This window comes from Balaenoptera physalus, assembly GCF_965194825.1.
Source record: "Balaenoptera physalus genome assembly, chromosome: 1".
Classification (NCBI taxonomy): Eukaryota; Metazoa; Chordata; class Mammalia; order Artiodactyla; family Balaenopteridae; genus Balaenoptera; species Balaenoptera physalus.
Genome location: NC_138882.1, coordinates 21044497 through 21059995, shown reverse-complemented (window position 1 = coordinate 21059995; position 15499 = coordinate 21044497). Strand labels below are relative to the sequence as shown.

Sequence of the window (15499 nt, the reverse complement as noted above, 5' to 3'; positions counted from 1 at the left end):
AACCCCGAGAGAACTGCTCCTAGGAAGTGTGTGTGGGCATAGGCGGGGGAGCCAGGTTATGTAGAAGTTTTGCAACAAAGGGCCGGTAGTCCAAACGTCAAAAGATTATTGTTAGTTAAGGAAAACCAGCTATCCCAAGTTAAGGAATTTAGTGCCTTTCTATGTATGGGAAGGTGCAAGAGTCTGGGCTCACTGAAATCATTCCTTTCATAGGCACCTCAGCTATCTGGGGCCAGGATCCTGTGTTTTCACATCCTGAGTTCCCTCAGGGCTCACCGGCTCATGTTGGAGGGCTGCAATCACTGATGACTGTGACATCCTTTGCTTACTGATATGGCAGGCAATATTCCATTTCTCGCTCTCCAGAACTGTTCGGCTTTAAGGTTGGGCTCAGTTACCTCTTAGGTAACTGCCACTCTCAGTACCTGTGGGAGGTAAGTCCCAGTTTCTAAGAAGGATAGAATGGGTTTATCAGAACCAACCAAAGAGGGACAGAAAACTGGGCATTCTCTTCTCACGCTGTGTCTCTGAGCATCTCACCTTCCGGAGGACCAGAGGCTCTGATGCCCCTTGTCTGTCTTTCAAGAACACCCATAATGTTACCCCTGTGGGAGAGCAAGGGCTGTAACCGTCTTTTTTAGAGAAGAGGGAAACTCCTGCGTCTGAAGAAAAACCTCTTAAGATGCAATTGTGTTTTAAAATGGACTTCGAGTTAAGTAACTTGCCCGAAGGTGCAGGGTTAGAGGGAGGGATAGGAGGAACCCAGAATTCCTGATTTTAGAACCGGCCTTGTGTCCCTTCAACAGGAGGCAGAAGAAATGGACCTGGGGGTGGTGAATTCACACTGTGTGAATCATCTATCTGTTACCGCTCACCTTGTCTCAGTGGGTCAACCAGCTAGCTGGGAGGGGGCCCAACCAGATCTTGCATTTTGTACTCTCAGTGCTGTCACCCCAGCCCACATTTAATGCTTAATAAATGCGTGTGGAAATGGACTGGGGGTCCCTCGCTCTGTTCCCTGACATCGCGCAGACTGATTTCTCCCTACTAAGGCTCCTTTTCTTGTTCGTGGCTCTTTCCATCCATTCATCGCTTATATAGAATGTCCAAGGAGGAGGCATGGAGAGGGGAGAAGAGGTTAAAAGCCCACCAGGTGTGAATTGTCTTAGACCCCAGCCATCCTCGGGCACGGCTGTTTGTCAGTCCTGCAGCCTGCCTCTTCTCCATGAGCCTTTCCGGCCCTCCTCCCCAGCCTTGGGAGTGACAGGATTTCTGTGTCCTCATGCTAAACTCACCTGGCTGGCCCTGCACCTGTCCTACACAAGTCACAGCGGGATGGCATCATTTCAGGTGTTCTAGTTTTTTTTAATTTATTTTATTCAAATATAGTTGATTCACCATGTGTTAATTTCTGCTGTACAGGAAAACGATTCAGTTTTACGTATACATATATCCCTTTTCATATTCTTTTCCATTATGGTTTATCACAGGATATTCAGGGATTCCTAAAATGTGTCTTCTGCCAGGCCTTTTGCTAACTTTCTTCTATTGTTGCTTCATCTCTCCTTCTTTCTCCCATTTGATGTATCTTCAGAAACTATATATTATTTAAAAAAATTTTTAATCTTCCAAATTCCTGGCATTTTGCTGAGCAACACATAATACATGGTTTACGATGAACTGGCCCTTTCTCTTCTCGTTCCAAAGCTCATTTACTCTAGAAACATTTAATGAGGCCTACTGTACAAATCAGGTACAGCTGTAGGTCTAAACAGTAGTGAATCCTTACAAGTTCTATTAATAGCTACCAGTATTAGCTCATTAAATCCTTGCAATGACTCTTATTGTTGCCTGTTGGTACTATTATTAGCCGTATTTTGCAAATGAGGAAGCTTGGGTGCAAGAAGGCAAGGAGCTTTGCTGAGATCATACTGCTGGAAAAGTGTGGAGGCCGCCTGAGCCACAGGGCAGCGGTGCTGTATTTTGTCCAAGACAGACAACAGCTCGGCTTTCTTGGGCTCCACATTTTAATAATAGCAATAAACAAGCAAAGAAATTAACAAGTGATTTCAGATAAGTGATCAGTGAAGACCACAAAACTTTAAAACTTCATGATATAATGATAGAGATCTATGGGAGGGTAGATAAAGGGAAGACCTTTATGAGGCGATCCCGTTTGATCTGAGGTCTGAATCACCTACTTGAGGACCTAGGAAAAGGGAGTTCCAGGAAGAGGGAACAGCAGGTGCAAAGGCCCTGAGGTGGGAGGCAGGTCATCCAGGCCTCACATACCCTACGATAGCTGCTCTCATTCTTGCCATTGTTCATCAATGTCCAGTTTATCCACACCGTGCTGAAGTTATAGAATGTTGGAATTGGGAGAAACTTAAAGACGATCCAAACCTCTGATTTTCTAGAAGTGGCAAGAGGGGTCGCTAGCACCCAGTATAACTTCAGCGTGGAAAGAAGGGCTGTGTTCCAAGTCCTTGCTGTCAGGACTTCTGTCCCCCTGAGCAATGTTAGTCATGGCTTCAAGGGATGTGGCTGGGAAGTCTGACGGTGCCAGATGTGGGGTGCATACCAGGTCACCTCTCCGTTTCACATGTCCCAGTTCGAACCGACCATTACTTGGCTGGCCTTCCACTTAGCCTTAAGTCTACGTTGACAGTATATAATCCCAGCGCACCTTCTCAGAGAGGTACTGGCCTCCTGGTTGTTTTATCTTCCCCTTCATCCCAGAAGGTGGTCCACTACATGGGGACACGCTAGCTTTTGACCTGATGCAAACTGGTGTATCTCTCAGCACACAGAAGCCTCACCTGGCTTCAGGCTGACCTTTCCCAGCTCAGCCCTCATGCAGGGGTTGGACCATTGGGCATGGCTGTCTGGGTGAATCCCTGAGCTGGGAAAGCTCACGCCTGCTCTTTCTGGCAGTTTATCCTTAATGCTCAGACTTGCTTAGTATTCTTGCCAAATATAGAATTCAGCTCAGTGACTTGAGGAAGTTGTTGCTATGCCTTTTGTGAACTGAAAACACTGGTTCAGTAAAACAACTCACAGTTTGATGTTGACACTTGATCCTTTCCCCTACCACTTCCTGAATTCCCTACGCCACAGCCCTTTGACCTCCAGATCATATGAAAACACATGGTCATAAAAGCTGTTTGTTTGGACATGGGGGTTTCATTCACAGCGAGTGGAGATGCACACGCCATTTTTGACTAGGCACTTCCATACGCGATTGTAGGGATGGAACCCACCCGGGCTTCACTTGTGTGACCTTGCCTTGCTTCCTGCCTTGCTTCCCCTCTTCTTGTCATAGACGTTTGTAGATGACCTTTTACGAATGTAATTTCCAATGGGAATGTTTCACAGTAGAAATATGCTCTCTCTTGAGGCTTGTTCTTGATATTTCTAGAGATTTATTTAATTGGACTCTACTTAAATCCCACTGGGAAACATACTTTTGCTGTGAAGTTGTAATGTGTTTAATCTGGGGTCTAAGATAAATGTTGGTCCTCAGGGGAGGTGGATTGTTAAGCAACAGTTTTCCTTTTGTACAGTGGGCTTGTTTAATGAATAGCTTTACTGGGCTTTCTTCTGTTTGTTTGTTTAGCAATGCTTCATTACTTAAACTCCCGCACTGCAAAGCAAAGAATGTTTTCCCTCTCTTCAGAGAATTAAACAATAATGGGGACTATCTGCTTGAGCTCTTGGGGAAAATATGGCTTTGTGTTTTATAGCTCTCTCCTCCTGTTAACATTCTTCCCTCTCTAACCTTCCAGTATGATCTCATGGATTTTTTTCCCTTCCCTTAATCCGTCTTGATGGATTAACCAGTATTGAGCTATTTAGCGAACAGAGGAGGTGAAGCCCTAACATGGTATCGAGTGGCCTCCCAAATATACAGAAGGTCTCCAGCTAAACTGTTTTTCAACCCGGAGAGTATAACTAATGAGGAGGCACGTGTCTTTGGGAAGAAGTGGGCTCCTCTGCTTGCAGCTGGCTTGTGGAACGAAGGTTCTGGAAGATTCCATGGGCTTGCTTCTTACGAGCATGCTGTCCCTTAGGCAGCATCCCTATCTTGACCTTGGACGACTTCTGGCTTGACTTTGAGATACGGTACCCACTTGGGTTGGCTCCCAGGGACCAGGTTCTCAGGCAGTCCACAGCTTTGGGTGTGGTTCTTCAAAAGTAAGAATTATAATTTATCTTTTTAAGAAATATATTTATACTGGGAGTTAAAAGTAGTACTGTGTTAGTGTGCTTGGGCTGCCATGACCAAATGCCATAGACTGGGTGGCTTCAACAACAGACATTTATTTTCTCACAGTTCTGGAGGCTGGAAGTTCAAGATCAGGATGCTAGGATGGTCAGGTTCTGGTGAGGTCTTCCTGGCTTGCAGATGGGTACCTTCTTGCTGTGTCCTCAGTGGGAGAGAGAGAGAGAGACGGACACAGAGAGAGAGACAGAGAGAGAGAGAGCAAGCTCTCTGGTGTCTCTTCTTATAAGGGCACTAACCTCCATTAAGAGGACCCCACCCTCATGACCTCATCGAAACCTAATTACCTCTCAAAGGCCCCATCTCCAAATGCCATCACGTTAGGGGTTAGGGCTTCAGCATGTGAATTTGGGTGGGGGAGACACAATTCAATCCATAGCAGGTACAAAACACGTATTCTGAGAAAGAAAGGGTATGGATTTTGCCCAGCTTTTGGAATATAGGTAAATTGCACCATCTGCTAGATTAACTTTTTTCTGGCTCTCACTTTCTCTTTTCCTTTCAAACTCATATTGATCATGTATTATGGACTTCTGAACATTCAGGAGCTTCCCACTGAACTTAGAATAAAATCCCAACTGCTTAATGGCCCTAAGAGGCCCTCTGTAGACTCCTTTGCCCTCCTCTGGTCACTCCCTCCCCCTCATTCTGCTTCACCGCATTCTGTCCCTTTGAGTCATCGCAGGCCTCACGAGTGTCCTGCCTTTGCCCCTAGTGTGATTCTCTGCTTCCACTGTTCTCCTGGACCCCCTCCCCTCCACCCCTTTTCCAAACTAGTCAATCCCTTCTCATCCCCAGAGAGGCCTGCCCTAAACCCTGATCTAATCACTCCCCTCTCACAGCACCCAGGAACTGGAGGGCACCTCATGGCCCTTATCATCGTTAATCATTACCATTTTTTTGTGTGTTTGTATGTTGATCATCCATCTCATCCCATTGGACCCTGACTGGTAGGGAGAGAGGGAGAGAGGAGAGGGAAGGGACATCTTCAGCCTGTCACTCGAGTCTCAAAATGTCTGGGAGGGCTTGCTCTCTGATAAAAGAGATTTTAAAAGTGAAGCTTGTGTTCCTATAACTGGTGTGTCTGTTAAGAAAACCCAGAGACCTGAGCTACGTGTTTAGGATGTGCCTTTCTCCCTGGGAGCTGGTTGGCGTGGGCTGACATAGGTAAAGTTTAGACGTGGAGGGACCAGAAGGAAATCTGAACTTGCAGGTTTTCAGGAACCTGAGGCTCGAACTTGGCCGTCTTTCTATCAGCCCCTCTTTTCCCTCCATATATACCCAGCCAGTGATTTGATAGGCACACTTCTTAGTGGAAAACCATTCCCTTGACTGAATCCCAAAGCCCTGTCTTGAAAAGAAAAAACTATTAAATTTGCTCTCTTTAAGTGGCATTTTTGTGAGTGGGAGTGAAGCTCAGTCTCGGGGCCGATGAAGTCCCCGTGAATATGAGGCTCCACAAGGCAGACTGGGAGGAGGAAGGGGGCAGCTGGACCCCCAGAAATGTCCACTCTGACCAGTCCAGCCTCAGCCTAAGGGAGTGTGGAAGGCTTCTTCAGCCTCTCAGGCTGAGGGAGCGACTTGGAGAAGTCATTTATGCCCACCCCCTGCTTTCCAGGTGGTGCCTCCTGAAACCTTTTAGAGACAGAATGGGGAGGGTGGGTGTAAAGATGGGGTTTTCTGCACCAAGGGGGGCTCACAGCGTGTGTGGGAGGGCAGGGGGTGAGGCTTGACCACTTTTCCCACCCACACCATCAACTCTTTAAAAATAGGTTTAAAAATATTCTGTGGATTCATTGGACATTTAAGCATCAAATCAAATATATTCCAGGTAGAATCTCCCTCTGGTTTTCTTCCCGAAGTGTTTTTGAGAGAGGGAGGGGGAGGCCGGGAGGGAAGGAGGAAGAGGAGCAAACACAGGCCGGCTGGCTCTGGAGGACAGGGGCCCAGAGGGTGCTTTTCCTTAAAGTCACAGTGACTTCTGCCGAACCTGAAGGGTTCCTTCCTGGCTGTGGGAACTCTGCAGTCTTAAGTTTGAAGCCTGCTCTCAGAGAAGTCATCTGCTCATTAAAAGAACACAAAGCTATTTAATTGTTGTCTTTGTGGAAAATTACATGACTGTCATCAGCTGTTGCTTCTGGCAGTGCTTTCTGTTCTAATGTAAATAAATGAAGTAACAGATTTAAAGAAACAGTCTGTATTTACATACTTGCGAAGTATCCTCTCAAACAATCTGCCTGTGTTATTCAAATACACACAAATTAAACTGGTGGTATCCTAAACACTGGTTACCCATTAAAGCCTTAAAGTAGGAATGTTAAGAAGGGGGCGACACAAGTGCACCCCCCCTTCAAGGGTAGTAACAAGAATCTGCCTTTTTTGTGTGCAATTGAGAGCTACTTCAGCAGGCTGAAATTTAATCCCCAGCCCTTTTCTCCACCAATTCTGTAGTGAGGGGACTTCTGTGTACCGCAGGCAACTTTGTTTTTTTAAATTGATTTTATTGAAGTGTAGTTGATTTACAATGTTTTGTTAATTTCTGCTGTACAGCAAAGTGATTCAGTTATACATATATATACATTCTTTTTCATATTCTTTTCCATTATAGTTTATCACGGGATATTGAATATAGTTCCCTGTGCTATACAGTAGGACCTTGTTGTTTATTTATTCTTTGTATAATAGTTTGCATAGGCTAATCCCAAACCCCCAATTCATTCCTTCCTCAACTTCTTTTTCTGTATTATTAACTCAAAATTTGAGAATATTCTGGTATAAACTTTTGAGGAATTTTCTTTTTTTCTCTCTCAAAACATCACTAAATACAACTTTGTTAGATTACTATTAAGTATAAGGACAGGAGTAATCTTTAGTCTCTTTTGGAAGGACAGTTTTGGGAGGGGCATTCTTGAAGTAATTTCTACCTATGGTTTGTCACTAGGTCAAACAGACACCAGAGAGGTCCTTTAACTTATCTTTTAATTTTTATAAATTATTTCCAAAAATAGATTGATCACCCATCCATGACCAAGAGACTGATATCTTCCCTACAGCTATTGGTATCAAACATATCAACAAATCACCTATCTTCCTGTGACATATAGCAAAGTCCTGTGTACAAAGGGATTTAAATAAGGTTATTCCTGCACTCTTTTCCCTGCTGCCTTATATATAATAAACTGCCTTCTGTAGTTGGCTTTTAAAGTGTATCTGTAGAGAACTTGTATCTCCTAAGAGAGAACAGACAGTAAAAAAAAAAAATCCATGAGGCAAGGGACTAACATATGAGCAGATATATCTTCCTGGAACACTTAACAATATTTGCCCAGATAATCAAAATGTGCTCAACGGAATTCAAGATCCTAATTTTTTTTTAAAGAGTTTTAAGCTTTATGGTAACTCGTTGTCTACGTTTTTTCACACATTGGACTTTTCACATGTAAGCAATGAAATGATGTGATTTTAGGGATCATAGAGATACTGCTCTCTGACTCACGGTCCCCACCAGCAACACAGGCTGAGGTTGGACTCAGCATCCTAAGTCTCTCTCTTCCCCTGGTAACAAAGTTGTTTCTCTATCCCTTTTTTTCTTACCTTACACCTGGTGAGACAGCACTTTTGACTCATTCTCCCTCTTGGATACAGCCTCCCTTCATTCCCCTTAGGGAAGAATACATGTTCCCTGGGGACATGATCATAGGACAGTTTAGGTGATGCCATCTGGTATTAAACTTGAAATCCTTCCTACTATAAAATCCCTAGTCGTGTCAGTGACCTATGAAGACAATTTCATAGAAAACAAGAGTTAGAAGTAATCTTCGTGGTTCTAGTTTGTATCTCTAATATTTCTCCTGTTAAGGTGGATGATTTTCTTCCCTGAAAAGTATGAAACAATTCTGACCGCCCGCATCTTTGGGAGTTTCGACTCTGGAAGCCTGACGTCAGCTCCAATTTATTCAGGCTTTGTTTCTTCCACAAGGATCCTTGTGAGAATAGAATCTTGGGAGTCTGCTTAGATGGACTCCAGTTTCCATGGAGGGCCCACGAAATAGTATCCATCAGGACCCCTTTTATACCAGTATAGTTCCCATTTATAGTGATAATATCCAACTCATGCAGCATTTTATCCATATTAAGGGCCCTGTGAGATAAATAGTACTGTTAACTCCACGTTATAGGTGTGGAGATTGAGGTGCAGAGATGTTAACTAACTTACCAAGGTAACACAGCTAGTTAGTGATGGAAGCCAAGATTCTCAACTCAAGCAGTCTGGCTCCAGAGTCTGCATTCTTAACCACTATCATCAAGTACCATTTTACTTTAAAAAACTAATCACCCAATAAGAAACTCTAAACAACAAAAAGGGGCAATGGATATGCTCGCAGCAAGCTTGTAGAAAAGTCCAACTTGAGTTCCCTTCCACTTTTCTTTGGGTGTTAATGTCATTTGCTGACCTTCAGTGAGAGTTTTCCTTAGATTTCTGAAAAAATGCTCACTTTTCAACTTAGCATGAAGCCGAAAAGCTGGTGTGCCAAAGTGCTGGCCATCTTTGGATGATGGAAGTCTCTTGCTTATGGATTCTGCGTTTGGATGGGGTTTCTTTCATTTGCCACCCAGAGCACTGCTTCTGAATCACATTACAGAGGGCTCTTGTGTTTCTAGGGCTGCAGTAGCCAACACAGCTACAGGAGGTGAAATACGTCTACAAAGAGAGGTTTCCCACTACAGCTAGACTCCGTTGCTCCAGTGGGACTGTCACCTCCCTGACCTCCCGTTGGAGGAGACTCACCAGATGCATTTCTACGTATTTTGTAGGGGTGCTGTGTGTTCTTTGTTGTTGGCATTCAGCATCCACATGCTGATGATACTCATTTTGGCAGAGAACCTGGTTTTGAGATCAGGTCTGAAATGTTTGCCCCCAGCCCTGTTGCTCATGCCTGGGAAATATTTGCACTGATAACTGGGGCAGTTGTGTGTCTACAGAGATCACTCAGCCTGGTGGGGACTTGGGGACACGGGGGAGAGGAGGGGAGGGAGGAGAGAAGAGTGATTTTATTGAAAACACTCAATTCTCCTCTGGCAAGCCCAGGAATCCAAAGACATACAGGCTTTCTTGGGAAAGCTAGGAGAAAGAAAAACTGAAATCAGATGTATTTGTTTAAGAAGGATAGGGAGCTGTTGCTTTCTTTATGATAAAAGTGTATTATTTAAACTTTAAAACTGCTTCAGATACCTTGGTTCCTAGTTCTTTTTCAATAACGTTTTACAAATAAAAACTCTGGAAACGTTAGCCTATTATCATTGAGAGTCTTTACATTATTAAGCAGAATTTATTTTTTCTGGATGATAACCTCATATCTCGAAGCTCTTTTATTCCTTCAATTTGTACCTTATTTTTCCCTCCTTTTCTGCCTTCTTTTGAATTGTTTTTTTTTTTGAGATATGTTGTGTTAATTACTGATGTACAGCAAAGTGATTCAGTTATACATATATATACATACATTCTTTTTTATATTCTTTTCCATTATGGTTTATCACAGGATACTGAATATAGTTCCCAGTGTGATACAGTAGGACCTTGTTGTTTATCCATTCTGTATATAATCGCTTACATCTGCTAATGCCAACCTCCCACTCCATCCCTCCCCCAACCCCCTTCCCCTTGGCAACCACAAGTCTGTTCTCTATGTCCGTTTCTGTTTTCTAGATAGGTTCATTTGTGTCATAGTTTAGATTCCACATATAGGTGATATCATATGGTATTTGTCTTAGCATTCTTTTTAGACCTTTAAAATGGTAGTTTTCCACAATAATGAAAAAAAGTGCTTAATATGTGCTAGATATCATTTCAAAGTACTTTATTTTTATAAATCAGTTTAATCCTCAAGACTGTAGTGTGAGGTAGGTGTTCCTGTTGTATATGTGGGGAAACGGAGAAGCCAAGAGGTAAGGACCTTGTGCAGGGTCTCAGAGCCAGTATTTGGCAGTGTTGGGATTCAGGCCTGAGCAGCCTGGCCTCAGAATCACTGGTACTGCGTTCAGGCTTCTCACGAACTTCAGAGTCAGCAGATCAGCTGGAGGTGAGGGCAACAACAGTGATGACATTGGGGTAATAAGATGTTATTTATCAAACGCCTGATTATATGTTTACATAGGCTTCCTGTACCACAACTCTATGGGTAGGTGATAGTAAGTCCACTTTACAGATCAGTAAACTGAGGCTTAATGAGGAAAAGGCATTTATACCAGGTCTTACAAACTCTCATGAGACAGAATCACAGTTGCAACCTGGGTCTGCCTGCCTCTAACCCCTCTCTTAACAACCATGCTACACCGCTTCCACTTCAATTGTTAGTTATCAGCTTGTAATGTTCCTACGTAGTAATAACAAATATGAAATAACCAAAACTCCTCATCAAGTGATCAGTCCGTTCGGCTTCTATGATACGTGATGGGGTAGGGTGGAGGGAAAGTAGTTGGAAGGGAGAACCATATTAGCCCTCATCTTCCCTTCACCCCTCCCTGGCTTCCAATTCCAAACCTCTAAGGGAAGAAAACAATCCTCCCTACAGACATCTCTCTCAAAACCACCACTGTGAGAGTCTACCGGTTCATTTTGCTGTAAGCGCCACCCCCAGAGAGAGTTCTTTAACTGCAGTATCTAGCTGTGCCCAACCCTTAATGAGAACAGCGCCATCCCCAGAGAGAGTTCTTTAACTGCAGTATCTAGCTGTGCCCAACCCTTAATGAGAACTGATGCCGACACTGGTCAGCAGACTGGCAACTGAACAGACTGTTTGTTCATATCCCTCAATGAGGGTTTCCTCGTCTAGTTAATACGTGTGAATTAGAATATTTCCTTTTCTATCCACTCCGCCTCCAAAGATTCGATGAACAGAGTTCCCACATGGCTTAAACATACAATAGACACATAATTTTGCACGTGGGCACCCCCTGGGATTCTCGGAGTATTTTGTGTCTGTCTGTCTCCAATTCCTTCCCCTCCCCTCCCCTCCCCCATGGGTTTTTTTCCCCCCATTAGGCAAATGGAAGGCCCATGCCACCTGTTAGCATTACATCATTGGCTCCCCAGAACACAGTTGCACCAAAGGCCTTAAACAAAGTAGTTCTTCTTGTATTGTTTGCACTCAAAGAGCTGATATCATGCCAACTGATGTCATTGTATGTCTTTGTGTAACTGCTATGGCAACTGGGCAGGTGGGGAGCCTCCAGCTGATGTCATTGGGAAAGGAGGTGTAGAGACAGAATTTTAAAAAGCTGTATGCTGCTTTTTTCTGTGTGTGTGGTTTTCTGGCATGCATTTTTTTTTTTAAACTAGCTGCTTTTAAGACAAATTACAGCTTGAGTACACTAAATAAGAACAGAGAGAAGTTCCCCCCCCTCCAATCCACCCTGTTAAAGACTTCTTTTGAGTCCGTTTTGTTGTTCTGTCCTCTCATCTTATACGGAAAAGTGTAACAACTGTCTTTTTCTTAAAAAAACAAAAAGTGAATTAGGTTCCCATTACAGAACCAGTGTGGAACTGTTTACTTGGACTTTATGGAGCCAAAGCTGAGCAGATTTTTAAATAACTCTTTAGTCTCTTTCGTGGTGCTTGTGATGGTGACAGCGGGCGATTTCAAATTTTTGTTTAGGTATTCATTCACTAATGAAGTTTTTTCTGGTGGTTTCCATTTCTTCTATCTACTTGAAAAATGATCTCTTTGAGTCCAGACAAACTTTTTATTTCAATCATTGTTTCATAGCAGAATAATAAGATGTAAGGGCAGACGTTAATTCTAGAAATCAATTAAAATGAATTTATAGCTGTTGTTTTTCTTTTCCAAAAGCGAAGACAGGTTTTGATACTCACAGGTGGTCGTAATATTACCCCCTTCGAATGATCTTTGAGTCATGACGGATCCTAATGAAAATATGACTTCCCCAGTTTATACGACTAGTGTGCATTGGCTGTGAACAGCCCTGAGACTTGGTGTGGGTTACAGCCTGGAGCTTCCTGCTGTGGTTGCCAAAGATGAAAGTTGAAACGGAGAAGGACATAGGTTCAGAAACTGGTAGACAGATAGACTTCCTGTATTTATTTCAACACAACCATATCCTGTTCACCCGTTATGTTTCCTCCCTTATCTCTTGAAACTATCAAGACAGAAGTAAGGCATCTATCTGGGGGAGGGTGCGGTGGGTAAATGTTGGGTTCTGGTGGCTTTCACCTTCTAGGAGATCTCCAACTTCCCCCTCTGTTCAAAGGGAAGGCCAGAGTGTATCTAGTTGGTAAGAATTAGAGCTCATTTGGTAGTTAATAATGTCAACTCTGATTTCATAGCCCTTACATGTATATTGTAGAATTTGACCTCTGTGATAATCCTTTGGGCTTATCCACAAACGTATCTGACAAATATTAAAGGAAAAGTTTAAACAATAAACTATGATCTATAAATTTCCTGACTTAAGTGTTCTTTTTTGCATGGTTTTTCAACTTTTGATCACATGTAAGGTGAATGTTTTTAAACTGGGTTTTTTCATTTAATATTAAACAGAAACACTGTTTTCATATTCCTTTCACAACTTTTAATGGCTACATAATATTCCATTGGGTGCACATGTCAACTTTTCCCTTTTAAAAAAATGTTTTTGACCTTTCTAGAAAACTGCTGTAGCGAACATCTTTATGCATCTCGCTGGCTATCTTTGGTCCGATGATTTCCTTAAGATACATTCTCATAAGTGACACTGCATTTGATGAGGGGGAGGTTTGCATACTTTGTATATGTATCCATTCATTCCAAACTCCCAATCACACTAAGAGGTATATGCCATTACCCTCATTTTACAGACGGGGAAATTGAGGCCCAGAGAGAGAAATTAATTTATCCAGGTCACAGATGCAGCAAGTGGTGGAACTGGGATTATAGCCAAGATAACCCAGTTCTTCCAGTGTCCCTGCTTGTAACCGCTCTGCTGTATTGGGAGCAAACTTGGCCTTCTGCGTAAGGTGAGCTTACAAAGAGTGCAAGACACACACCTACACTGCCCAGGTACAGGCAGAAATTCTACACCCAAGGAAGTCATCTGTGCCTTCCTGGGCTCCCAAAGTGCAAGGTTCTATATAGGCCACTGAGCGTATGGCTCTTTGGGGCAGAACAAATTTGCTGCTAATGAAATTGCCTGATGCTTCGTGGAACGCTTTCCAGGGGAACATGCCCCAGTTTGTATAAAAAGCACATTTCCAAAGTACTGCATGCAGTGATATCCTCCAAAGTGTGTCCTCCGTCTCCAAATGGACTTTCATTTGTATTTTGATTTTATTTTAAAAAATGTAATAAGCAACTAAACACACTCATTCCTAAGGGGAAAGTGATATCTTCCGCCAGCTCTAAAGTTCTAGGGGCAGTCATTCTCACTTTCTGTGTTTTTGTTCCAGGTGGACTTAGCAGTTTTAAGCAGAACCATGAAAACCTCTGTGACAACTCCCTCCAGCTCCAAGAGTGCCGGGAAGTGGGGGGCGGCGCGTCTGTGGCCTCGAGCATGCTACCTCAGTCCATCCCCAGCACCCCCGACATCGAGAATGCAGAGCTGACGCCCATCTTGCCCTTCCTGTTCCTCGGCAACGAGCAGGACGCTCAGGACCTGGATGCGATGCAGCGGCTGAACATCGGCTACGTCATCAACGTCACCACTCACCTGCCGCTCTACCACTACGAGAAAGGCCTGTTCAACTACAAGCGGCTGCCGGCGACCGACAGCAACAAGCAGAACCTGAGGCAGTACTTTGAAGAGGCTTTTGAGTTCATTGGTAACTATCTCCTACGGGGAAGTCTCATCTTCCGCCTTCCTTTCCTCTCTGGCTCGGGCTTTGATATCAAGTCCAAGATTTACGCCTGTGTGGCAAAAAAGCTCCACCGTGGTGTTTTCGGGCTCTGCCACCTGGTGCAGCCAAAGTATTCTCCTAAGTCATAACCCATCAAGTGTATTGGAACCATGGTTATAAAAGAACGGTAATTCAATTGGGTTGGGATCCGTTCAACTAGACCTCCACATCCCTCAAGTTCTCAATGAAAAAGTGGCAGGGGTTAGCACTGAGATGTTCTATAACACCATCTCAAAAGAACTGGTAGGTAGTAAGAAATTGGCGGCCAGAGCAGGCACCGTGGGTATGTAGTCTACTGGCGTCCCTAGGCACTTTGCAGGGAGTAAAATACAGCCGGCCCTCCGTATCCGCGGGTTCCACATCTGCGGATTCAACCAACCGCGGATCGAACTCGCGGATACGGAGGGCTGACTGTCCTACGCCATTTTATATAAGGGACTTGAACATCTGTGCATTTTATCCAGGAACTAATCCCCTGCGGGTACCCGGGGCCAGCTGTATTGTTAATATGGCACCACTCCAAACTCACCCATATCTCCCTTACCTTGAGTTAAATTAATTTGCCACTGCTTGAAGCAAAGGTAGTGTTTGCTGAAGGATTGTTTCTGAAGGATCTTTTTCAGAAACCTAATGCTGTAGTGAACATCTTTACACATTACTCAGCACAGAGGAGAGAGAGCGTGGCGGGGGGGGCAGTAGTTTTTCCCTTCTGTTTGCTTTGTCTCCGTTTTTAAACATTGGGTAGCAAAAAGCCTTGAAGTTGAGTGCTCATGAGATGGTACTAGATTCCCTTAGTTTACCCCAGACTCATTGAAGTAAGAAAGATCAAATTGTATATCCCATGTAGTTCCCAAGGAGAGAAAATTCTAGCAACAGCAGGCTTTAATCTCTAGAAGGAAGCAACGGCCAGCCTAACCCTAATCCTAAACTTTAACTTTCGCTACTTCTAAGCCTCAAACTATTGCAAGGCTCAAATTATCACTTGGGGAATACCTGGCACCCAGCAGGTACTCAACAATTTTTTTTTTTTTCAAGCGATTCCAATCTTTCTTACCACAAAAGGGTAACCCAGTACTTTTCCTAAATATTGTAGCAGATTGTTACTGGCCTCTGTCCCAGGAAGAATGCACTCATGTTCAGTGCTCCTTTGTCAGAAAAAAAAGAAAAACAAAAAACAAACAAAAAAAACCCCTTGGAGTTAACACCATTAGGGTGGGTGGATTTGCTCTAGAACTGGCAGCTCTGGTCACTTAGCCCAGGCATTTCCTTGCTAATCGTGCCTTTATTTCTTGCAGGACCATAGCATGTTCAGTCTGGAAGGAAATTCT

At 43.7% G+C, this 15499-nt stretch overlaps 1 protein-coding gene and 1 long non-coding RNA gene across 3 annotated transcripts in view; one reads left to right on the top strand and one right to left on the bottom strand.

Annotated features, from left to right (window-relative positions):
* LOC309644610 overlaps nucleotides 1-15499 on the bottom strand; it is a 773586-nt gene that overhangs the window by 200232 nt on the left and 557855 nt on the right. The window lies entirely within an intron of this gene.
* DUSP10 (dual specificity phosphatase 10) overlaps nucleotides 1-15499 on the top strand; it is a 52933-nt gene that overhangs the window by 19783 nt on the left and 17651 nt on the right. For both annotated transcript variants that reach the window (XM_082427106.1, XM_082427105.1), the window contains exon 3: nucleotides 13725-14096. In XM_082427106.1, coding sequence (XP_082283232.1) covers nucleotides 13725-14096 — 372 coding nt within the window. The remainder of the gene's footprint in view (nucleotides 1-13724; nucleotides 14097-15499) is intronic.